The 25,619-nt window shown below is 42.5% G+C and overlaps 1 protein-coding gene across 2 annotated transcripts in view; it reads right to left on the bottom strand.

Moving 5' to 3' along the window:
• Positions 1-25,619, bottom strand: part of LOC139443078 (cysteine-rich motor neuron 1 protein-like) — a 93,831-nt gene continuing 68,212 nt past the window's right edge. For both annotated transcript variants that reach the window (XM_071224010.1, XM_071224011.1), the window contains exons 5-14: positions 14,066-14,248; positions 13,172-13,342; positions 11,599-11,715; positions 10,163-10,417; positions 9,421-9,663; positions 8,308-8,520; positions 7,656-7,871; positions 6,684-6,872; positions 5,959-6,042; positions 1-5,527 (exon numbers count right to left, since the gene is read on the bottom strand). In XM_071224010.1, the coding sequence (XP_071080111.1) occupies positions 5,085-5,527; positions 5,959-6,042; positions 6,684-6,872; positions 7,656-7,871; positions 8,308-8,520; positions 9,421-9,663; positions 10,163-10,417; positions 11,599-11,715; positions 13,172-13,342; positions 14,066-14,248 (2,114 nt within the window). In that variant the 3' untranslated portion in view covers positions 1-5,084. The remainder of the gene's footprint in view (positions 5,528-5,958; positions 6,043-6,683; positions 6,873-7,655; positions 7,872-8,307; positions 8,521-9,420; positions 9,664-10,162; positions 10,418-11,598; positions 11,716-13,171; positions 13,343-14,065; positions 14,249-25,619) is intronic.

Below are 25,619 nucleotides of genomic sequence, written 5' to 3'. Positions count from 1 at the left end.
GGATGCACTTATTTAAGGAGGCCAGATAAATTGAGGAAGTACATATTAACTGTATACACCCTGTTTCTATAAGGCTATCATTACACAGGCAGAATCACCACTATTGTAGCTCGCACACTCACTCTTGTTTACACTGGAAGCATGTAGTAGGGCAATTCTAGGCAATGATATGCTAAAAGCTGAGATTCAGGGGTATAGAAGCACACATACATACATTAAACTCATTTGGAAACTATGGAATGATCTCCGCTCATAATGAACTATCAATGTCATCGACCACATCACAACCTGACTGGCATTCAATACCCAAAGGATTCGACTTGGAATCCAATATGGCCACCATAACCTTGTCATTGTTCCCTTGTCCTGCTTGACAGCAGAAATCCAGCCCTAGTTAGTCACACAGGTGTCTCTGGCAACATCGTAACAACACCGCAACTTACAACAATCTGACAACATCTCCGCCGTTGCCGAGGCAGCAATCTCATACCCTGTAACACTCCGTAGTCTTCCTATGCAAAGTCCTCATTTTATTCTAGTTTTCAAAATTCAGATTGTTTATGCTAAATTATCAGTTGTTATTTTCAAAAGTGACCAGGTTTAAAAGTTAAGATTTCATTTCATTTCGAAAACCCATAATATTTTCTTGTTAGTTGGAAGACAGAAAGAAAGTTTAGGCAATGATCAAGTGCGCTTTTGCTTATCAAGATGAAGTTGAATTAATTCAAAGCTTGAGACAGACAACTGACAAAAACCTAAACCATATACAGATTAGCACTAAATATTTGGTTGTAGCTAAACTTGCCCTATAATCACTCCTCATTCAAAGACACACAACTTCTATTTAACTTTTCTACTGAATACAGAAATTTCCAAACATAAATTAATTCTATCACTTGACCAGTAGCAATAGATATATGTATGTATATATAAAATGAAGGACATGTATCATTGGTGTAGAGCTATAGAAAGTTCACACATAACACACAAGTTAAACACACATGTTCTTCCATCCCATCCGGAGTAGGTGGGCGTGGCAGGACAGGTCTCATCACATCTGTGCTTGGTTCACATGACATCAAATTACAGACAGACCCATGAAGATCCGCGGTAGAATAGGTCTTCAGCAACCCATGCTTGCCGTAAAAGGCGACTATGCTTGTCGTAAGAGGCGACTAACAGGATCAGGTGGTCAGGCTTACTGACTTGGCTGATGTATGTCATCGTATCCCAATTATGTGGATCGATGCTCATGATGTCAATCAGTGGATTGTCTGGTCCAGACTCTATTTACAGACTGCCATCATATAGCTGGAATATTGCTGAGTGCGGCGTTAAACAACAAACATCATCATCATGATCATCTAATTACAGACATACAGGCTGACAAACACTGAGGACAGCATCTCCTTGCCAGGTCATCACCACGGTAACATCACCACTGCTGGCAGGACAACATCCCCCTACATCGCATCATCATCATCACAGGACAACATCATCTCTGCTGGAAGAAAATGGCCCCTCAGTTAATGAACATAATTCCACTGAAAGAAATGTCTTCTTACTGAAGGACCACTGTATACCCATTCGGACATCCTCATCAGGCAGTGACTGTAATGACAGCCATTGTCTCCATGAAGGAACATCATCACTACTGGTGGACAACATCATTTCTCTAGGAGACAACATCATTAACACCACTGCAACTGGAAGGAAATATTGTCATCAGAGGAAAGAGTTGTCTTGGATGAGACTTACACAGTCTCTTACAAAGGTAACGATGTGATCAACATACTCTGAACTGGTGGACAACATTGCCCACACAGAAGAACTTCACCTCTGTTGGTGGACAACATCGTTCATACAGATGGACATTCTCTGAACTGGTGGACAACATGGTCCACACAGTAGAACTTCACCTATGATGGTGGACAACATCAGTCATACAGACGGACTGCACCTCTGATGGTGGACAACATCGTCCATACTAAAGAACTTCACGTCTGTTGGTGGACAACATCGTCAATACAGATGGACATTCTCTGAACTGGTGGATAACATGGTCCATAGACAAGGACATTCTCTGAACTGGAGGACAACATTGTCCAAACAGAAGGACATTCTCTAAACTGAAGGACAACATTGTCCAAACAGAAGGACATTCTCTGAACTGGAGGACAACATTGTCCAAACAGAAGGACATTCTCTAAACTGAAGGACAACATTGTCCAAACAGAAGGACATTCTCTGAACTGGTGAACAACATGGTCCATAGACAAGGACATTCTCTGAAATGGTGGACAACATTGTCCATACAGAAGGACATTCTTTGAACTGGAGGACAACATTGTCCATACAGAAGGACATTCTCTGAACTGGTGGACAACACTATCACTGAAGGCATGTGTCCCACTTATCCCCAGTGTTTTATGTACCTGGTATCCTATCCCGATGGAGGCACTATTTTTCTTCACACTGAGGAGGTACAAAAGACACCCTGTGCTAATCTTGAGTGTCTTGTCACAAGAATGAGGATTTCTACTGTTGCTACAACTCTTATGTTTGTGTTACTTTCAAATACTAATTCTTATCGAAATGTCATCAAGTTCGAAAAACATTAATGATGTATGTTATCATAGCAATGAAACAATGGTAAAATTCATTCAAATATTCTTGAATAATTAGTATGTGTTTCAATAAGCAATTTTTTGTAAATACTCCCAAGAAGAAATCCAATAAATGGCTAGACGTATTACACAGATGTTCCAATAACAGAAGCACATACACAAACAATATAATATATCAAGATATAAATGGCATTATTACAAACAAAGCAACCACTTAACAAGCAATATAGTATACATGGACATAATGTACATCTTGTACATGATGACTCACAAGCAGTAGAGGATGATTGAACAAGCAGAATACAACAATGGGCTATTGATGAAATGACACTGAAGCATCATGGACTAGACGGGACAGATAACACTGAGAACTCTGGACTTGCTCTGATTCACTGGTGTCACACTTTTGAGTGAGAGAGTGAGGTTTATCTCTGTTTTAAACAATTCATCAGTAATAAGAGTGAATGTCAGTTTAATGTTGGAAGAAGGCCAAAAGTGATGCAGGTTATTTACTAAAGGGCACAGGTATGTTGCTGAAGACCAAGGACCATAATCAGGAAGAATTTGGGATCAAGTCTATGGATCCTGGGATGGCAAAGGGAGACAAATCTATACAGAGATTTGCAACACCTTAGATCACTGTCACTAACCAAGACAGTCATGCCTGGCTGATTATCATTAAGAAACAGCAACAATACATTTAACATAAAATAAATAACAATAAATTTATATATATATATGTCAAAAGTTCCTGCCAAAGTTGAAAAATAAAATACTATAATAAAATTCAAGGTTGATCAATTATTTTTCCATCTAGGAAATATCTGTGTCGCTGGTGTGTACCTTAGCAAGTTCAGAGGTCACCAGTACTTGATGTGGACATCCTATAGCAGTTCTCATAGATGCTCACTGAGTAATAAATATAACCTTACACAAATAACCTTACATCTTGTGATTACATTTCACAATAACAGCAACAGAGTCACAGGAATAGATGTCACCTGACCTCAATGAGGTCTCACACACACATCTCACCTGCGGCACCTCGATCAACACCACCCACATGGAGGCTCATACAACAGAGGCTCATACAACAGAGGCTCATACAACAGAGGTCCATACAACAGAGGATCATACAATAGAGGATTTGTTTTGTAAGTAATCAACAACAATAATGTAAACGTCATGGACTTAATATGGTGGTTAAAATTTGCCTCACATGATGGCAAATGTTTAAAGTATAATATTCTCCCAAGTTTGATTGCACGCAGTCAGATCCGCTGTAATGTGGCTGGTATTTTACTCCATCATGTGTCACAGTCACTCACTCACTCAGCCTTCACATGTTCATCGTCTCATTCTCACACACTCTCACATTCTCTCTTTGCACCAAATCAGTCATGTACATAGCTATGTAGTCAATCCGTCGTATTCCAGCATCCACCAAGAACCAGCTTGCTTCTCAGAGGCCTTGCTAGCTGTAGTAGCATTTTAGCAGGAAACAGAAACTGCATGGTGAAAAGGTGTTGAAATAATGAGGCATACTTCTCAGAGGTACTTCTAAAGGCTCCATCCAAGCGAAGCTGCTGAAGTGGCCTTCCTGCTTCATGGGGACATGTTTCCTGCTTATTGTGAACAGTGACCTTTGCTAGAGAACTCATTATTCCATGAAGCAGACCTGGGGACTTAACCTCCTTTTGTAGTGAACAGAAACCTTGATTGGCAATTATTAAAAATAAGTTGTGCCTTATTCCAAAAATCAAGGCTGATAGTTCAGGTGAATGTTGAATATTTACAATGCCTGTGTCTGGGTAAGCTTCTGTTTTCAAATGGAGGAATCAAGGCTGATTTGGGGGTTTTCTGTTTGTCCTTGAACATTGACCTTCATAATCAGGGCTCATGATCTGGTTTTGTGTTCACCATTGAACAGTTTTCTTGACTTGAGAATCTTCTGATCTCCCAAGAAACATAGTGGATCTTGTGGTTTTCTGTTTGTTGTGAACAGTGGCCTTTTCAAGCAGAGCTTTACTTTGATCCCTGAAGCAAGGCTGTTTGTTTGGTGGATGCTGAGGATATACAGAACGGCTTTCAGAAAGTGATCAAGGTGGCACCCACTGTCCGGTCTGTGCATGTTGCTAATATACACAAAATGCCTGCTATGCAGTCAAACACACAGACCATGTGGTTGGTAGCTTGCTTAGCAAACTACAAAAGGATCGTCAATTAGAGTCATCACAACCCAGCTTTGTCACAAAGGATGTCACCCTGCACCAAAGACGGCAGTCACATCACCATCCAGCTTTGTCACAAAGGATGTCACCCTGCACCAAAGACGGCAGTCACGTCACCATCCGATGACGGTGATGATAATCACCAACATATCTGCACCAAAAATCACCTCAGACCATTTCTCTTCCATCTGAATTCTTCCAATCCAAATGCTTCCATTTTTACACTCTATGCCTGGTCAAATGTCTTGTTAGACACACAGTTCCCATTTGTAAGTGGTGGATCCTTCTTAGGCTCAAAGTCTGGGTTAGTGTTAATGAGCTGATACTGGTGATTGGGTGACAAGTCCAGTTTGCTCTTTTCGTTGGCTATTACAGCTGGTCCCAAGGATGCAAGGTGCTTCTCCAGTTTCTGTTTGCGCTCACAGTTGATCTGCTTGCTAGGGGAGTCCAGCAAGAAGGGGTTGACTCCCTGGAGCTCCAGATTGGTAGACTTGGGTCTGATCTTGGTGACGACAGGACTGTCGGTCATCTTGAACATCCCAGTGTGGCGCCGCCGTAGGATGACCAGCACCAGAACCAGCACGGCGATCAGAGCAATGGACAGTAGCACGCCCAAAAGTACAATCCCGATCATGTAGTTATCCTTGGCTTTGAAGTCCTCTGTCGGGCCTGGAACATTAGATATTGGATTCATGCACACCACAGAAAGAACTGCTTGGTTATTGTGGAATATCTAGAACATATGTGCTGGCTGTTGTTGTTTGTTTGTTGTTTAATGCCGGCCGCACTCAGCAATATTCCAGCTATATGGCAGAAGTCTGTAAATAATCGAGTCTGGACAATCCGGTGACTGACATCATGAGCATCTATCTACGCAATTGGGATACGATGACAAGCATCAACCAATTCAGCAAGCCTGACTACCCAATTCTGTTAGTCGCCTCTTACGGCAAGAAAGGTTGCTGAAACCTATTCTACCCTGTATCTACACAGGTCCGAAAAAGTGTACAGAAATATTCCTTGATGAGTTTATGAATGATTATGCCTTAATGGATGTTTTTTACTGCAACAAGTGACTGACAAGAGGAGATACATCTTACCTTGTGTGGTGTACCTCCTGTTGTGGTGGTCAGACGTGGTGCGAGGGAAGTGTCGCTCCAGGAGACTTGTGGTAATGGAGGCATCTGTAGCACATTGATATAGGGTAAGCAAGGGCATTTAAAAACAATAAATATATCATAAAGCTGTTTGTTGTTTGATGACACACTATGCAAATGTTTCAGCTATATGATGGCAGGCTGTAAATAAACTAGTCTGGACCAGACAATCCAGTGATCGATTTTGTGAGCAAGTCACCAAGTTTGACCACCCGTTTTGGTCCCCTCCATGACCGCCATAGGTTGCTGGGGACCAGGTTTAACCAGGAATCCCGACAGAGTCATAAAGCTGTACCACTGTTGTTAACTCTTACAGTACCAAACTGAGTATACCTTACAATACCATGAGATCATGTTCCCAACACTTTAGTTACTGAGGTCATGTAAGGGAGGCAACCCTGATTCATGTCTTGTACAATGCACTGAATGGATACACACATCTCATCAAATCTCGCTTATTTTGGAAATAAGTAAAAAGACTAAAACAGAATGGAAGCCAATATTGATATTTTAACTTTGCAGCCAAGTAGCACCCATGAGGCCATGGTCAATGGCAGTTCATTGATACTAGAGAACACCCTAGTCTGACGTCAAACAGTAAAAGAATGTGAAAACACATGGACATTGAAAGAATCTGTTGAGCTTTCTGTGACCAGAGAACTACTCACCAAGACATGAGGGGCAGCACTGGGTGGGCTTCCTTATCATCACTGTACATGTCAGTCGAGGGCAGGGGATCGGGACGCACAGGATTTTACCGTTTTCACACACACATTCCGTGCAGTTGTCGGACTGCCATCTCTCTCCAGTACTGTAGGTGATGTCATCCTTGGTGCAGATGCCTGGTAGACTCACCTCTGTAACGCAATGATATACAAGTCAAGGTCATACACAACACAGGTCAAGGTCACACACATAATACAAGTTAAGGTCATATACACATAATATGGGTCAAGGTCATATACATGATACAGGTCAAGCTTGTTCCATATTGGCTTCAATCAGGTGAAGTATGTTTTGAAAAAACGTTTTGAAAACTGGTAGAATTCCTACAACTTGTTCAATTCTAGAATGGCTATATAGTATTATGTGCTTCTCGCTAGTAAGAAAACAATAAAAATAATGAAAATGTTGATGCCAGTTTCATATTTTTTCATGGAATACACTGTGGACCTATTCAGTTCAGGGATCACCACTGGGCAGACAAAACTGGATTACTGTAGACCTCTTAAGAGCAGGAATCCCCAAAGGTTAGACAAGCATGGACTACAATTGACCAATTCGGTCCAGGAATACCCACCAGGAAGACGAGCCTGGACTACAAGAGACCTATTCAGTCCAGGAATACCCACCAGGAAGACAAGCCTGGAATACAAGGGACCTATTCAGTCCAGGAATACCCACCAGGAAGACAAGCCTGGACTACAAGGGACCTATTCGGTCCAGGAATACCCACCAGGAAGACAAGCCTGGACTACAAATGACCTATTCAGCCCAGGAATACCCACCAGGAAGACAAGCCTGGACTACAAGGGACCTAGCCACCCCAGGTATAACAAAAGGGTAGACAAGCATTGATTGCTGGGGACCTGTTCAGCCTTAGGAATCCTAACATTGGATATCAAACGTTGTGAACGCACCGAGGCAGCTCGGGCAGCACTGGCCCTTCCTGAGGACTGTCTTGTTACAGTTGAGGGGGGGACACATCTGGGAGTAGCAGTGCACCTGGCCGTTCCTGCATGTGCAGCTCTGGCAGGGGCTGGTCTTCCACACCTCCCCCTGCTTGTACACCACCCCCGAGTCGGACTTGCAGGGCCGGGATGACACCCGGTGAACTGTGGGGAGGTGGTCTGAGGCTGTAAATATAAGTATACATTACTGACAAGGTGAATGTGAGAGGTGACTTCCTCATTCAGCAATACTGAACTCAGCAATCACTGTTGGGAATTCCAGATGGGTTTAGATTGTATAATTTTGATTATCTTCTTCTCAGTTAGAAGACCCTACTATATTACCTTACATTTGGCAAAAGTTTTGTTTTTTTGACTGAAAATGTGCATTTTACTGTTAAATAACAACAACAAAAATGCACAGGAATTATTAAAAAAAAAATTCACAAAATTCATTTTGGGAAATTAACTTCAAACAAACCTATTTTTTTACCTGCCTCTGGGCATACTGACCAAGACTGTAAAACATAATATAATCTGCCTAAACACAATTCATCTGCCATGATTATAATAAATCTGAACTTATACATTGATAAACCACACCTTTTATATCATCACTTACCTGCACAGTGGGCGCAGCACTCGTCCTCGGCCTTGACGGGGTGGTAGCACAGGATAGCGGGACAGGTGGCGCTCTCACACAGGATGGAGCCGTCGTGACAGATGCACTGGGTGCAGTCGTCCATCCTCCAGGTCTCCCCCTCCACCAGGTGCTGGCCATTGGTGGACTGACACGACTGCTTGCTGCCATTCTCCGACGGGATGCCCAGTACACCTACACACATCAAGGGTTTGTTTGTTTGTTTGTTTGTTTGTTTGTTTGTTTGTTTGTTTGTTTGTGGTGCCAACACAGCAGATTCATCTGTCTACCTTTTGTTGTAGATCCTGTTGTCGTTATTTGTTGTTTAGCACCATACTCAGCAATATTTCAGCTACATGACAGAGGTCTGTAAATAATCAAATCAGGACCAGACAATCAGTGATTTACATCATGAGCATCAATCCACGCAATTGGGATATGATGACATGCATCAACCAAGTCACTGAGCCTGACCACATGATCCCATTAGTCGCCTCCTATAACAAGCATGGGTTGCTGGAGACCTATTCTAACCTAGAATCTTCACGGACACACACATCAAAGAAGGTGTCAGGGAGGTGGACTTTTTGCGTCACAGTTACAAGTGGTGGGTAAACGTCCCTGCATATAAGGTAGGGAGAATTTACTTTTCAAGGTTTTACATTTGTAATGGGCCCGTGAAGATCCAGGGTAGAATAGGTCTTCAACAACCCATGTTTGGCGTAAAAGGTAACGCTGACTTGGTTGATGCATGTCATCGATCCGAATTTCGTGGATCGATGCTCATGTTGTCAATCACTGGATTGTCTGTTCCAGATTCGATTATTTACAGACCGCCATCATATAGCTGGAAAATTGCTGAGTGCGGCATTAAACAACAAACAAACAAACAAGCAAACATTTGTAATAAAAAAATTAAATTTCTGGAAGACAACTACACAAAATTATATAATAAATGTGCTAAACAGGATATTCCATAATCATGTCAAGTGAAATATCATGTTTCTCACATCTCATGGCTGTGCAACTCATGAAAATATCTCACTCAACACATGAAATATCCTCTTTTTGTTTGTTCCAACCTCGTACACTCACCTGGGCATGATGGGCAACAATCTCCCAGCCGAAACACAGGGTTATCACAGCGTGGCACGGGACAAGCGATCAGAGAGCACATCTCATGGCCATTGTGACAGTAGCACATACGGCAACCATCATGCCACGACTCTCCGTCCTCATGACGGTGGCCACTCAAGGACATGCACGACTTGTCGCCACCAAACATGGAAGGGTCAGGCATGAAGTCGATAGATGGCGTATTTGGTATCATCAAGGCTTCTACAATGGAAACAAAACATGCATTGTTGTATGCTCCTGTGGTTTTCTTATGGCTGTGGAACAAGATGCTGATGAAGTAGCAGTAATACAGACAAAGTTTGCTCATCATCCTCATCAGAAACTCATGGTTTCTCAATACTTTCAACAGATCTTGCCTCATCTTTAACCTTTAGCTTGCTGAATATTTAACACTTTTTACCCCTGACTGTTGGATTAATTTTATCATAAGGCACTGTAAAGAGGTTGGGCGATTTCAAAGAGTTGAGGCTTCATTAAGCGTGGGACGAATGAACCAATATTTTTCACATTTATTAGTGATAGAAAAATGGATATTGTTATAAAACAATATTTTCAAACCAAAGTGATCATAAACCAAAACTGCTGCCATTTTCAATAAGCCATACTTTCATAAGTAACGGTAATTTTCAATCTATGGTATCTTCATGAAAAATCTCTATCAAATTTAGATAATGGTAATTCGGTTATTGTTTTTGCCTACCTTTGCATTTGCAGAGCTGGCAGCCTTGGTCATTGAGGTTGTAGCCGTACAAACACCTCTTGGTACAGTTGAAGGGCGGACACTTGTTGCAGCGACATTTGAGGCAGCCATTTCTTGACTTCTTAAATCCATATGTGCACTGCTTCTCACAGGTGGCGAGACTGGGACAGTGATCCTGGGGCTGGGCGCACTCACAGTTCTTGGTCCCGTTGGTGTTGGTGGTGAAGCCAAACTTACAGTCCAGCTTACACACTTCTGGAGAATAAAAATAATAATAGGTCATTTATTTGGCTCATATTTCCACACCACACAGGGACATGCATGCTCAAAGCGCTATTATTACTCCATCATTGGATCAGCATGCACCTAACTATCATTCTCAGCTCCCTGGGGAGTATCCAACCCAAGCTGCCTGTGAGGCACTAGAAGGTTAACAACCACATTGCCATCTCATCCTACCGGGTACCCATTCACTGCTGGGTGAACAGAGGCACATTTCAAACAAAGTCACTTGCCAGAGGAGACACCACATGTGGTACATGTGCTTCAGTGTAGGGCAGGACAGAAGCCCTAGAAACTCTCAGGAGCCAATCTACCGAACACGGACACCCATGCTTGCCGTAAAAGGCGACTATGCTTGTCGGGATCAGGTGGTCAGGCTTGCTGACTTGGTTGATGCGGACACCCATCCAAGGACTCTCTGCTTAACTTCGCCTGATATGTGACATGACGTGTCACCAAAGCAACAAGGCATCTCATATCAACATACATTAAGGATGTTCGCTGGTCTGCACTAAATGTGTCACAACATGTTGTTAAAGCACTTCCGATACATGGCACTTGGACCTGTGAAGATCCGGGGTAGAGTAGGTCTTCAGTAACCCATGCTTGCCGTAAAAGGCGACTATGCTTGTCGGGATCGGGTGGTCAGGCTCGCTGACTTGGTTGATGCATGTCATCGATCCAAACTGCGTGGATCGATGGTCATATTAATCACTGGATTGTCTGGTCCAGACTCGATTATTTACAGACCGCCGTCATATAGCTGGAATATTGCTAAATGCAGCGTCAAAAAACTAACCAACCAACCAACACGGCATTTTGACTCGTATAGTGAACACAAATCATCCTCTCCTAAATAGTTCTATATAATATCATAATGTGGCGTTATACACAAAGTGAATGGTGCTTAATAATGTTCCAGCTTTATCCCAGTGGCCTGTGTATACTCCGCAAACCAATGATCAATAACATGAGCAATGATCTGCAATCAGCGAAATTCAATGACCCTGACCATCCAATCCTCCTAAATCGGCTCATATAACAAAAACAGATTACAAAAAAACCTCTTTCTTCCTAGTATCGCGTATCGTGAAATGTCAGGAATACACTGAAAGCTATTTGGAATTTGCTGTTTTGGCGACTACAAGACTGACCTTTCTTACACTTGCACAAGAAGCAGTCCTCGTCCGTCTTTTCCAGGCCGTTGTGGCAGGTGAGACTGCAGTTCCGAGAATCGGGACAGAGTCGTGGGGTGTCCACTTCAGGAATGTCTAAAACCAGAAAACAGATGTGTAGCGTGATGATGATGATGAGGAGGAAGAGGAGGAGGATGAGGATGAGGATGGTGATGATTGTATGAGAGCTTCTGGTAGGATTTATTTTGCATTTAAAGGTATAGCTAACATATCTGAGTTTGCATACAAGGTACAGTGAACTGAAAGGACTCAGAATAAATGACCATGACAGCTCATTGATCAACCTCATCCACTACAACTTCATACTTCCCTCACAAAGCACACACTGTCTGGGTACTTATCCCTGCTCCTCACATGATAACTCTATCTCACACTTCAATCTTACACCGTCACGATAATAACACCTACTCTAACCATCACTACCTGTGTTCCCCCTAGGCTAGGGATACAAGACGCCGACACATCACACCGACACCTCACAACGACAACCCCGACTGACACCTCACATTGACACCTTCACTCACCATCACACACAGGACAACACTGTCCGGGCACCTGTCGGGGCTTGGAACACCTGACAGCACACATCTCAGCCTGACACAGCACCTGGCCAGCATCTCACCAACACCTCACACCAACACCTCACACCCACACCTCACACCCACACCCCCGACAGCAACACCTTCACTCACCATCACACACAGGACAAACACTGTCCGGGCACCTGTCGAGGCTTGGAACACCTGACAGCACACATCTCAGCCTGACACAGCACCTGGCCAGCATCACACTGACAGGTCACACCCACACCTCACACCGACACCCCCGACCGACACATCACACCCACACCTTCACTCACCATCACACACAGGACAACACTGTCCGGGCACCTGTCGGGGCTTGGAACACCTGACAGCACACATCTCAGCCTAACACAGCACCTGGCCAGCATCACACCGACACCTCACACCGACACCCCCAACTGACACCTCACATTTACACCTTCACTCACCATCACACACAGGACAACACTGTCCAGGCACCTGTCGAGGCTTGGAACACCTGACAGCACACATCTCGGCCTGACACAGCACCTGGCCAGCATCACACTGACAGGTCACACCCACATCTCACACCGACACCTCACACCGACACCTTACTCACCATCACACACAGGACAACACTGTCGGGGCACCTGTCGAGGCTTGGAACACCTGACAGCACACATCTCGGCTTGACACAGCACCTGGCCAGCACCTGGCCAGCATCTCACCAACACCTCACACCAACACCTCACACCAACACCTCACACCAACACCTCACACCCACACCCCCAACAGACACCTGACAGCAACACCTTCACTCACCATCACACACAGGACAACACTGTCCGGGCACCTGTCTGGGCATGGAACACCTGACAGCACACATCTCAGCCTGACACAGCACCTGGCCAGCATCACACTGACACCTCACACTGTCACCCCCGACCGACACCCCGACAGACACCTCACACCGACACCTTACTCACCATCACACACAGGACAACACTGTCCGGGCACCTGTCTGGGCGTGGAACACCTGACAGCACACATCTCAGCCTGACACAGCACCTGGCCAGCATCACACTGACAGGTCACACATGGGTTCTCCTTCCAGACATCGGAGTTGTTGTAAAGGCTGCCCGAGTCCGACACACAGCCTGCAACACAAGGGATGAAACAGCATGAGACATTCAGGTTTTAAAGACTGATGCCACCGGGTATCCCACTTTACACTATATAACAAACAATCTAACAGGAAGGTTTAATTCTTTCTTCGTTGCTTTTACAAATGATGAACATAATTTAATTTTTCGTCAATATTCCAATCTTTCAGCATATACTGTTTATATCGTTTGTTTGTTTGTTTGACGCTGCACTCAGCAATATACCAGCTATATGACGTCAGGAGCATAGTCGCCTTTTCACAAGCATGGGTTGCTGAAGACCTATTCCAACCTATTCCAACCTATTCACGGGTCTGGACTGTTTATTGATTATAGCTTGTCACTATATGGCTGAGTTACTGCCGATGTGATGTAAAATTTTAACTCACTCACTCATTTACAGATTATAGATCAAAGCAACAATGGAAATCACAATGTATAATTACATTCAGGATAAATGAAAGATGTTAAAGTTGGACATACAATCATAAGTGACGTCTGATATTGAGTGAGTGAGTGAATATGATATTACGCTGCTTTTAGCAATATTCCAGCAATATCACGGCGGGGGACACCAGAAATGGGCTTCACACCTTGTACCCATGTCGGGAATCGAACCTGGGTCTTCGGCGTGACGAGCGAACGCTTTGACCACTAGGCTACCCGACCGCCCCCCGTCTGATATTGAAAGCTCCTGTTTGAACCAGCTGGCCTTACCTTTACACACAGGGCAGCACTCTCCCTCGGGGATTACCATCCAGCCACACAGTGGCGCGTTGCAAGTCTTCGTCTTGCAGAACGTCAGCCCGTCGCGACACTCGCACATCGTGCACTTCTCCAGCTGCCAGCTCTCGCCGTCATGAAACGTCCGACCCTCGTACCTACAGGTGTGGCCTGTGTCTGAAACAACAACAGCAGCTAATACAAATCAGCTTACACTGGGTAGGAATTTGCCCGGTGTGTCCGACTGTCGCCATGGTTTATGTGAATAGAGTCTGCCCAGAGAGGGGAAGGTTGGTGATTTCGATACCCAGTTGCAAGATACCAAAAGATATGAAAGATTGTACCTGTTACAGGGGATAAAACAATGGCTTGTCAGTGTCAGCGTTAGTGTACTATGTGTGAGTTGCAGATACGTACTCCCCAGGGAGCTGATAATAAAATTTGAAAATCTGTTGTCAAGCACTCTGAGCATGCTGCTTGTATTTATGGATACAGGAAGACAACAGCATTGATGTTGGTATTTCTACAAAACATAAAAAGCTGATTTCGTAACTTGTTGGTATCAAATTATCACGTCCGTGGCTGTCAAGCAAGGAATACAGGGGAACAACCCCGGAATCCCCATGGCGATGTGTCTGTGTCAGTATTGTATATATACCACTCAAAAGAAGTTAAAGAACACCTTATTCTTTCATTATACTATAGTCAATCTGGCAACCCAAAGCAAGTCTACAATACTTTGGCAAGTCTAGATTTTTCAGTTTTAGGACAATGAAATGATGGTCTGTGTCCTTTCTAATATAAACCACTAAAAAAAATTATACCTGCCATGCCGTGATATATTAGCTATAGTATATTGAAAGAATCAGGTGTTCTTTAACTTCTTTTGAGTAGTATATCTGAACACTGCCTGACATCACCTGCATCTGTTCCACCTAATTACATAGATATTTACTCATGCAGTATCAACGATCTTCCACCATTGATGGGATCTTTCAAAATGTGCTTCAGCAGGAGTTATCTCCCATTGACCACAACTCCATAGGCATTAATGGAATCTCATAAATAATCAACATGTGTCTCTGCCTGTTAAAAGTTTCGGCAATATGTGTTAAAAACATGTTTAACAAAGCCTGATGCACCAGAGGTAGACCACAGAATTCAGAGACTGTTGGTCTGCCATATTCTTCAGTGAATACGATGGTTAGAACTGGTCTTCAGAAACCCATGCTTGTCACTAGAGACTACTGATGGAATCGGGTGGTCAGACTCACTGACTTGATTGATACATGCCATTGTATCCCATTGTTTACAGACCGCCATCATATAGCTAGAATATTGCTGAGTGCAGTGTTAAACAACAAACAAACGTTTATGTATTCTTCTTCCAAATGCATATTTACACATTCCATGATAAAGTCATCTAAATAAAACACAAGATCGTAACTACATAAGGAATGCCCCCAGCTTTTATCTCACTCCCAACAGGAAAAATCTTACAAAAACTCAGATGCATTCTACAAGATGGAGAACATCTCAGTTCCTGCTTTCCAAGCAAAAATATAGCAACAATTAAACCTGCAGCCAACTTCTGTATCTGAGCAGTGCATCAGGAGACTGCCACACGATGAATGGGTTTGGCACAGCTCCCTCCTTCAGACAATGTCTTCCAATATATTATGCAGGTAAAAAGTTGTTATCGTTCGAGAGAGAGCGAAGGACATTCGCAGACTGGTGTAAATATAAATACAAGATCTAGAATAGACTGGAAATGTTATATGTGTACTAATACTGACAGAAAGAAATAAGTGAACATATACCCATATTGCAGAATAATGCTTACTGCAGGGCCAATAAAAACGCTACTGTCACAGAAACATTTTTATTGGCCCTGCAGTGACAAAAGACATCAACAAATGAAGTCTTTTTGTGAATTGTCAGTATCTGGTATGTTCACTCCTCGCCAAGCAATTCAGGGGTATTTTCAGGATACATACCAAATTTCTTTCTTACATTTACTTACTTCGGAGCATTCTCTGATTTCTTCCCACTAGTACAGACGGAATCTAGAATGATTGTGTATGCTCTAAGCAATGTCAAGTAATATTTCAGCCAAGGGACAAGAAACTGGGTTTACAACCATGTGTAAAATAGAACATAGATCAATGGCATAACAAACAAAATTTTAATAACTAGGTTACCCTACAACCCAAATATCAGACATAGAACATATGTTGATTGAGAATATATGTTTAAATGAACCAGAACTTGCTTATCATTCATGAGAAGGTGACAGGTTGACCAAGTTGACCCAATTGCGCAGACCACAAGCTGTGACTTTCCCCTGTAGAGCACTTCCTAGACTTGCACCAGTCTCTTAGGCAATAATTATTAGCTTAAATCATAATTTCTAGATTATGAAAATAACAAGAACAAGTTGTCCCTAAAAGAGACCGGAGTCCTAATCTAGACTTTTGCCTATTAGGTGGATAGAATTACTACACATTCTGAACGTATCTTTCAGTACAGACTTGGAGCAAGTCTAAGCACTTGGCAGACACAGGCCCCTTGTTTACCATGTGTTGTTTGATAACAGACAAGACGCATGGCTCTCACCTGTCTATGACTTAACAAATAACCTCTATGTCATCACTCACACTATATGAACAACTCAAATCAGATTTTATTACCGCATCGCTACTTGTTCCCCCATTCTCACCATCCCTTGATGAACTCATCCTTTTCCACATAAGCACCGTCTTCTTACATGTCCACATCATTACACTTCAACAGTGCCTCATACAGACCCTATACTATAGCTATCAGAATCCCCCAAGCAGTTCTTCACTACTGTGGCAAGTCTAGATTTCTTCAGTTTCAGGACAATGAATTGATTGTGTCTTTCTATTATATACTACTCAAAAGAATTTAAAGAACACCCACATGCCATGACAGATTAACTATAGTGATATGAAAGAATTTATTCCTTCAACTTTTTTTAGTAATATATATAAAAAGACAATTTAATGAAACACAAAACATCACAATGAGAGGGACTTGTCACTGGCACTTGGCCAATCCCTGGCCGTGTCATACCAAATGATGGTAAAAGATGGTTCTTGTTACCCTGTCTGGCGCTCGGCATCATGGGATTAAAACAACTGGTTGGCTCAGAGTCAGAGTATGGTTCTTGGTTTAGCATTGATGTAAAACTGCAGCATGGTATCTCAGTGGGCTAGCATGGAGTCTCAGTGGGCTGGCACTATAAAACGGTGGGGACTAGTCCAAGCAGTGTCACACAGTGACACACATACATCACTCTATACGTGACACACAGTGACACACAGTGACACACACACTCACGCGTGCGCACACACAGACATCATTCTATAAGTGAAATAATCTTTTCTCAGTGATGTTAAGCTCAATTTCTCCTCACCCACTTTGAAAATAGGCCATACCAAACATCAGGGAAACAGTTGGTCAGTTTGGTCCATACTTCAAGTAGAGCATGGTATACTTGTCACAGGAATAAAAACCACAGTGGGAAAGAAATCACAAATTCAATCCTCTTACTTCAAATAGTCAACCAAACTTTTCTGTCTAAATTTGGTATCCAATGCTGTTTGGGGGATGAGCTATTTTTAGGCTAAACACAAGACACAAAATCATGATTTTGCACACCTAAAACTGCTAAATGGTTGCTATACAATGGCTTGGCAGTCATCCTGACCCGAGCAAAGCTCAAAGCCTGTACGACTGTTCACCCTCAGTGAACGAGATAACAGATCATGTATTCAATATGAATAGGCACCGAAATTGCTGTGCACATAAATCAACAAAGACCATCTAAATAATTTGGCCAAGCCTGGTTGTTCAATTAGGGAACTGAAGAACTATAGCCATTTCAAGCCCAGCCTATCAGATCAGAACTTGCCCAATCACTGATAAACTGATTTGAATGTGCATATGTACGTTGGATTGCCATTCAGAGCCAAATTATATACACATGGATCCCATCTGTCTTCAAAGGCCAATCTTCATGTTAACCTGTACTACGTACAGTCCAAACCTGGGCATCATGAATGGCCTGTTGTGTTATTTAAGAGGCTATTATCTGATATCCATACAGTGAGTGATTGAGTTGGATTTAACTCTGTTTTTAACAGTATTCCAGTTATATCACGGCGTGTCAGCTTAATGTGGGAGGAAAGCCCAAAGTGATGCAGGTCTCAGACGTTTAGTGAAACCCACGAGTACAGGTGTGGTGCTGACAAACCTAGAAACATAATCGGGGCACACCTGAATTCGAAACCACAATCATAGGTTTCTGGCATGCCCAAGGGATGCAACTCTGCACAGCGAATCGCGGCGCCTTAGACGACTGGGCCACCCCTGCCCCTACTTACAATTAGAATATCGCTAAGATCTTAGTGCTGTCCAAACTCCCATACTTCAACACACACTTACAATAGTCATATCACTAAGATCAAAGAGCTAAATAAAACCCCTAGACTCAGATACAGACTTATGACAGTTGTGTTGTTTAAGTAGACCAGGGCAGTTTGTTTGACGCAGGCATGCAGTCACCTGCAGAATCCTCTTCAAAATTCCTCCTCAATAATCTCAACACCTGTAATCTTCTAACCCTAACTTCCCCACATGTAACCCAACCCTGTACTTTAAACTGACATTTCAATGGCTCCATGTGAGAATATTTCTAATAATCCACAAACACAAAGTCCTGTCATGATTCCTCTTCACTTCACCGATTCCCCAAAGGGGGGAGCTGTACCTTTTATAATTTAAACAAGCTAAACCCTCAAACTGTGTTCCAAATATTTGAGATAGTTCGGCATGAAGAAAGAAGTCATCGAGCAGACTATCTGACATGCATAAATCTCTCTCATATTGTCATGCATATGAACCAACACAATCAAAATTGTTACAGGCATTAGCAATAATCTCCTTGTCAACATCAAAATGCTCATTTCTTTAACCACTAACGGTTAAAAGACCATTAACCTTTTGCAAGGCTTATCTTATCAGAGAACACATGTTAATTGCAAATGTACACAGGTCAAAGGTCATGGAGTCATTGAGAGGTTAATGAGATGGTTGTCATGTGACATTAAGCCCATGGCTGTAGTTTGTTTGAAATGCTGCTATTTTGAATTTATGGTTTGTTTGAATTATTAATATAATAGCTTTCTACACAGGTGGTCGCACAGTGTCACAACATGCTTTTGTAGCAGGCCTAAAACAATATACTTTTTGTATTTCCAGTAGGAAAATAATTGTTATATTATTGAAGAAATGAGTTAAATTGACATTGCAGGGATCTATCTATCTGAACCTGAAGACTACCGCTTAGTCTCTGAAAATATAAAATGTTGACAGCAATAAACAACTACATTTAAACTGAAAATGAGCCCCCAGTGATATGGGAGATTGAGGAAAATCTAGACTTGCTTCATTTAGACAATAGCATAACAGTAAGGGCTTGGGGAAAGGTAAAATAACATGGTTCAAGGACTGTGAGACAACTAGCTGGTATAGAGGCTGATATTTGGCCCAAGCCTGCAGCCAATGTAAGTCAAAGTTATCAAATTTTCCAAATTCATGTAAATTTAATTAAAAGTAATGATTGGTTTGGTAGAGGTAACTTGAATATCAAAGACAACAGGATCAAGCGTCTGTAATGCCTAGTTCCACATTGCTGCTCGGAATTTAATTGAAATATCTCAGAATTTAGGAAAATAAGAAGTTTGAATAAATAAATTATTTTTTTCAATTTGCCTACCATGGCAGCTTAGTTTTGAATCCTAGATACATTTCTGCCATTATGATAATATATTTTATATATTTTCAATTAGTATTTGTTTGTTTGTTGTTTAACACCGTACTCAGCAGTATTCCAGCTATATGACAGCGGTCTGTAAATAATGGAGTCTCGACCAGACAATCCAGTGATTGACATCATGAGCACCGATCCACGCAATTGGGATACGATGACATGCCTCAACCAAGTCAGCGAGCCTGACCACCCGATTCCGTAAGTCACCTTTTACGACAAGCATAGTCGCCTTTTACGGCAAGCATGGGTTGCTGAAGACCTATTCTACCCCGGATCTTCACGGGTCTTTTAATAAGTAAACAACCATTGTACACAAACTATCAAGTATGTCAAACTCTTTGTTTTAATTACTTGGTATATTGATTTTACTGATCACTATATCAAGTGATTAAAACAAAGAGGCCTCATAACCTTGCATAAAATGTTTTTCTATGTTAGTTGCGCCTAATGCAAAGCCAGCTGCCACTTATATCTGACTGTCAGTAGCCCGTGAACTGTCTGCTACACAGAACATGCAGCTCTGATAGCACATCAGAAGAGCACCTGTTGATCATTCACACAGTCAGTTATATGAAATAGTACACATGGACTTGCTGTTTATAAAGACAATATTTTTTTCCAGCCTGATTATTTTTTTCTCAGCATATCCTTTTCCTGAGATAATGTTTATGTTGTATAAAGTGACACGCTGCCTGTGTCTTCGTCTACTCCGACTCCCATCAGAGGAGGGCAGGACCTCAATGGGATGGTGGGCACTGGGCTGGGTTATTGTATCTGACATTGTATACCTCCTCCCCACCTCACCATCCTATCTCACTTCACCATCTGCCTGTCAGCCACTGTAACAACCAACACACAGATACACACAGACACACACATACACTCACACACTGACACCAGCGACATACAGACACACACACACACACTGACACCACCAACACACAGACATGCAGACACACACACACTGACACCACCAACACACAGACATGCAGACACACACACACTGACACCACCAACACACAGACACACACATACACTGACACCACCAACACACAGACACACACATACACACACACACTGACACCACCGACATACAGACACACACACACACACTGACACCACCAACACACAGACACACACATACACTGACACCACCAACACACAGACACACACATACACTCACACACTGACACCACCAACACACAGACACACACACATATGGACACCACCAACATGCAGACACACACACACATGGACACCACCAACACACAGACATGCAGACACACACACACTGACACCACCAACACACAGACACACACAGACATGGACACCACCAACACACAGACATGCAGACACACACTGACACCACCAACACACAGATACACACATACACTCACACACTGACACCACCAACACACAGATACACACATACACTCACACACTGACACCACCAACACACAGACACACACACACCACCAACACACACACTGACACACATGACACAAACACACACACAAACACACACATACTCACACCACCACCACCACATAAAGACACACACATACTCACACACATACACTGACTGACAACACACACAGACAGACACAGGCATCAAGACACATTCAGACACAGGCATCAAGACAAATTCACACACTGACACCACCAACATACACAGACACGCACACATACAGAGCCACCAACACACAAACACACTGACACACACATTGACACACACACTGACACACAGACACACAGACAGACACACACAGACACACACACACACAGGCATAAAGACACATTCACACACAGACACGCACACATACAGAAGCCACCAACACACAAACACACTGACACACACATTGACACACAGACACAAACACACAGACACAGACACACACAGAAACACACAGTATAGCCTGGTACAGACTCATTCCATTTTGTTGTAAGTGATCACATTCACTGAATTATTACAAAGTGTTTTTTGTTTTGAACTTTATGTTATGAGGATCATGACGTCCTAACTGTAATCTATAAACTGGCCACAGACAGTGTTGAACTGAAAGAGATTGTAGCAAATTGCCATAATGGGTATACACTTGCTTGTGAGCAGAGCAGAGCAGAGCACATACACATGGGACTCGAAAGGCTATAAATAATAGGACAGTTATAGTGACAGTTGCCTTGATGGTGTTGTTGACAGTGGTGTGGTGTGGTGGTGATGGTTCTGTGTTCGTGCAGTGCTGGTGGGGTGTTGAAATGGTCACAGGAGGGGGTGGTGTCGGCGTTCATGCACTGCTGGTGGGGGTGTTGGTGGTGAAATGGTAGCAGAATGGTGGCAGGAGGGGGTGGTGTCATGTTCATGGAGAAATGGTGCTTGTGAGTGGCATTGGTGTTGGTGTGAGTGTGTGTATGTATGTGTGTGTGTGTGGGGGGGGGGGGGGTCTGTGTGTGTGTGTATGGGTGGGTGAGTGCCGGTGGTGTGTGGGTGTCTGAGTGTGTTGGTGGCGTGTGTGTGTCTGTGTGTGTGGTGGTGTCAATGTGTGTGTATGTCGGTGTGTGTGTGTGTCTGAGTATATGTGTTTGTATGTATGTGTGTCTGTCTGTATGTTGGTGTGTGTGTGTGTGTGTGTGTTGGTGGTGTGAGTGTGTGTGTGTGTGTGGGGTGTGTGTGTGTGTGTGTGTGTGTCTGTGTGGGGGTGGGGGTGGGGGTGGGTGTCGGTGGTGTGTGGGTGTCTGAGTGTGTTGGTGGCGTGTGTGTGTCTGTGTGTGTGGTGGTGTCAATGTGTGTGTATGTCGGTGTGTGTGTGTGTCTGAGTATATGTGTTTGTATGTATGTGTGTCTGTCTGTATGTTGGTGTGTGCCCGTGTGTCTGTGTGTACAAACCTGTACAGGGCCTACAATCAGTACAACCTGCATGTGCTGCAATCCATCAAGATGCTGTGAGACGATGCAATGTCTTCATGACACATGGCTCTATTTTGAGGCTGGCTGTTCCAAGTATTTATTTTTTCACAGGCAATTTTAGAACAGGTACAGAGTTTGACTGAAGTGTTCCATCTAAATTTAGCTCGAAAGTTGGCTTCTGGCAGTATGTCTGCCATCCACTGTAGTCAAATAAACACAGAATGAAATAAAATATCTGACACATTCTGACAGAATGTAACCCTTGATGGTCTCAGGCATAGTCTAAACGCCACAGCTTTGTTGACCAAATTTTGTTGTTTGTTTATTGATTAACGCCGCACTCAGCGAGAATCCAGCTATATGCTGGCGGTCTGTAAATAATCAAGTCTGGACCAGACAATACAGTGATTGACATCATGAGCATCGATCCACACAATTGGGATACAATGACATGCATCAACCAAGTCAGCGAGCCTGACCACCCGATCCCTATAATCACCGCTTACGACAAGTAGAGTCGCCTGTTACAGGAATCATGGGTTGCTGCAGACCTATTCTACCCCGCATCAAGGGTTCAGTCTAATGACCACAGCCATGTTGACCAAATGATTCTTGACTGAAAAGATAGTGATGCAACAATGATCTGATATGTTCCATGGCGACCACACATTTTTTGTGAGCTAACAGTGAATTAATATGTTCTATAGTTGCCACAGTAATAGTGACAATGACCAACAGCAACCTTACACATTTAATAGATATCTAACAGATACTTGGTATATTATAAGGTTTAGCCTAGTGGTTAAAGCGTTCGCTCGTCACGCCGAAGACCTGGGTTCGATTACCAACATGGGTACAATGTGTGAAGCCCATTTCTGGTGTCACCCGACGTGATATTGCTGGAATATTGCTAAAAACGGCGTAAAACCATACTCCCTCACTCATGCACTATAAGGTTTCCACAGTCATAATGGCACGATATATTCAATAATGACAAACTGACATATGTCAACAGTGTTCCCAATATTTACCTTAAAGAGTCCTTATTTGTTCCCCAGTGGTGACATGTTACATAGTAACAACACTGTGACCTAAGTGTGACCTCAAATGTTATACAGCGGTAATATATTACATAGTAACCTAAATGTGACCCAATCATAAACACAAGATGACCTCATATGTTCTGTAGCTGTGATTTATTACATATAGTGACCTAAATGTGACCTCATATATTCCACAGTTGTGATATGCTATGTAGTATGATACAGTGACCTCACTGTGACCTTATATAATATCTTCCATAGGCAAATCCAGGGACCCACTCTTTTGAAAACCAAAGGTAGTATTTGATGTAGTCAATTCCTCGTCCCCCCCACCACCACCACCACCACACATACACTAAGAGAGGTTTTTCAGAAACAGATTGTGAAAATGAAATATGTCTGGTGCAAGTTGGTCAACTGTAGTTACCTGAAAATGAAGAAGTACTGAAACTCTAGGCTCCTTTCTATTATATATAAAACACTTTGAAAATGAATATTCAATTTTTTGTATACTCGTATTTGGAAAAATGGCCACAAAAAATCAAATAAAGCTGCTCTGGGTATTTAAGCATGAGATAATCAAACACAACAATGTCGTTGTACAGGTTCAATTCTCAATCGATGTGTTTTGAGATGGACACTAAAACACATCTTTCTGATTTTGACTTAAAAGTTGATGACGCGTTTTCATTGTGTGTCTGAATAGATATATAGACAATTCAACAATATATAAACATTTTAAATAGTTTCATTTCAGTTAGTCAAATCTCTCAATGCTGACTGCTAGAGAGTGTTGTATTAATGATAAGAATGAAAGAAATTACAACAATGCTCTACAGATTGACAAGTTTAGTTTATTCTCATCTCTCCACCTATCAACAGCTATTTCAATACTCCTCACACACGCGAGTCTAACCACATGCCAAACGTAAACAGAAAATTAGGCCATTTAAACACAGGCATGGCTTTTGACTAATTGTAAAGTATGATTTAAAGCGCGTAATTGCGCCGCTGTTAGCTTACCACTTGATTGTTTTACCAGGTTTGTTGGTGGCTGTTCAAATAAGGCCTTTGCATCACTCCCCCCGATCACAGCTCCATACCGCACACTCAGAATAATGGGAAGAAAGCCAATAACACCACATTTCAAACGATGACTACAAATGTTGGAATTATCTCCCTTTTTATGTTTCCAACCTTCACCTCTGTCAGTGAACAAAAAGATTTGAAGAATTTCCTCTCGTAACGTTCAAACATTGGGTGACAAAATAGACTTGGCTACAAATGTCATCACTGTGACAAAGCTGGTCTGCCCGATTTGAATAAATAGATCCTTTCCGGTAAGTGAATGTTTCCTGCATATACACCAGCTGTTTGATCAAAGGCAGCTTTGTTGCACAATCAACATAAACAGAGCGAAAATAAACTGTGCAAGACAGGACGGGATTATAGACAGCTATTCCCCCTTTGTATCAATATTTCCTTGCTAGGTGGGTGGCAGTATGCATAACTGAAGGATTTTGCATTTCAAATTATTTTCATTTGTGTATGAACTTCTCAAAAATCATATCTTTGAGTATCATATTCTATTAGTTTATGCTTTAAAAAAGTTTTTTATAATGATAAAAACACTTGTGGTAACCTTTGACATTATATCAAGAGAATTGTAGGGTATAAAATGTAACTTACATTGTGGCACTTTCACACTTTACAATTTGAAGTTTTGCAGAATGCTTAACTTCC

Source organism: Haliotis cracherodii, unplaced genomic scaffold (genome assembly GCF_022045235.1).
Source record: "Haliotis cracherodii isolate W230 unplaced genomic scaffold, xgHalCrac1.p SCAF_5, whole genome shotgun sequence".
Classification (NCBI taxonomy): domain Eukaryota; kingdom Metazoa; phylum Mollusca; class Gastropoda; order Lepetellida; family Haliotidae; genus Haliotis; species Haliotis cracherodii.
This window is presented reverse-complemented; position numbering and strand designations above follow the sequence as displayed.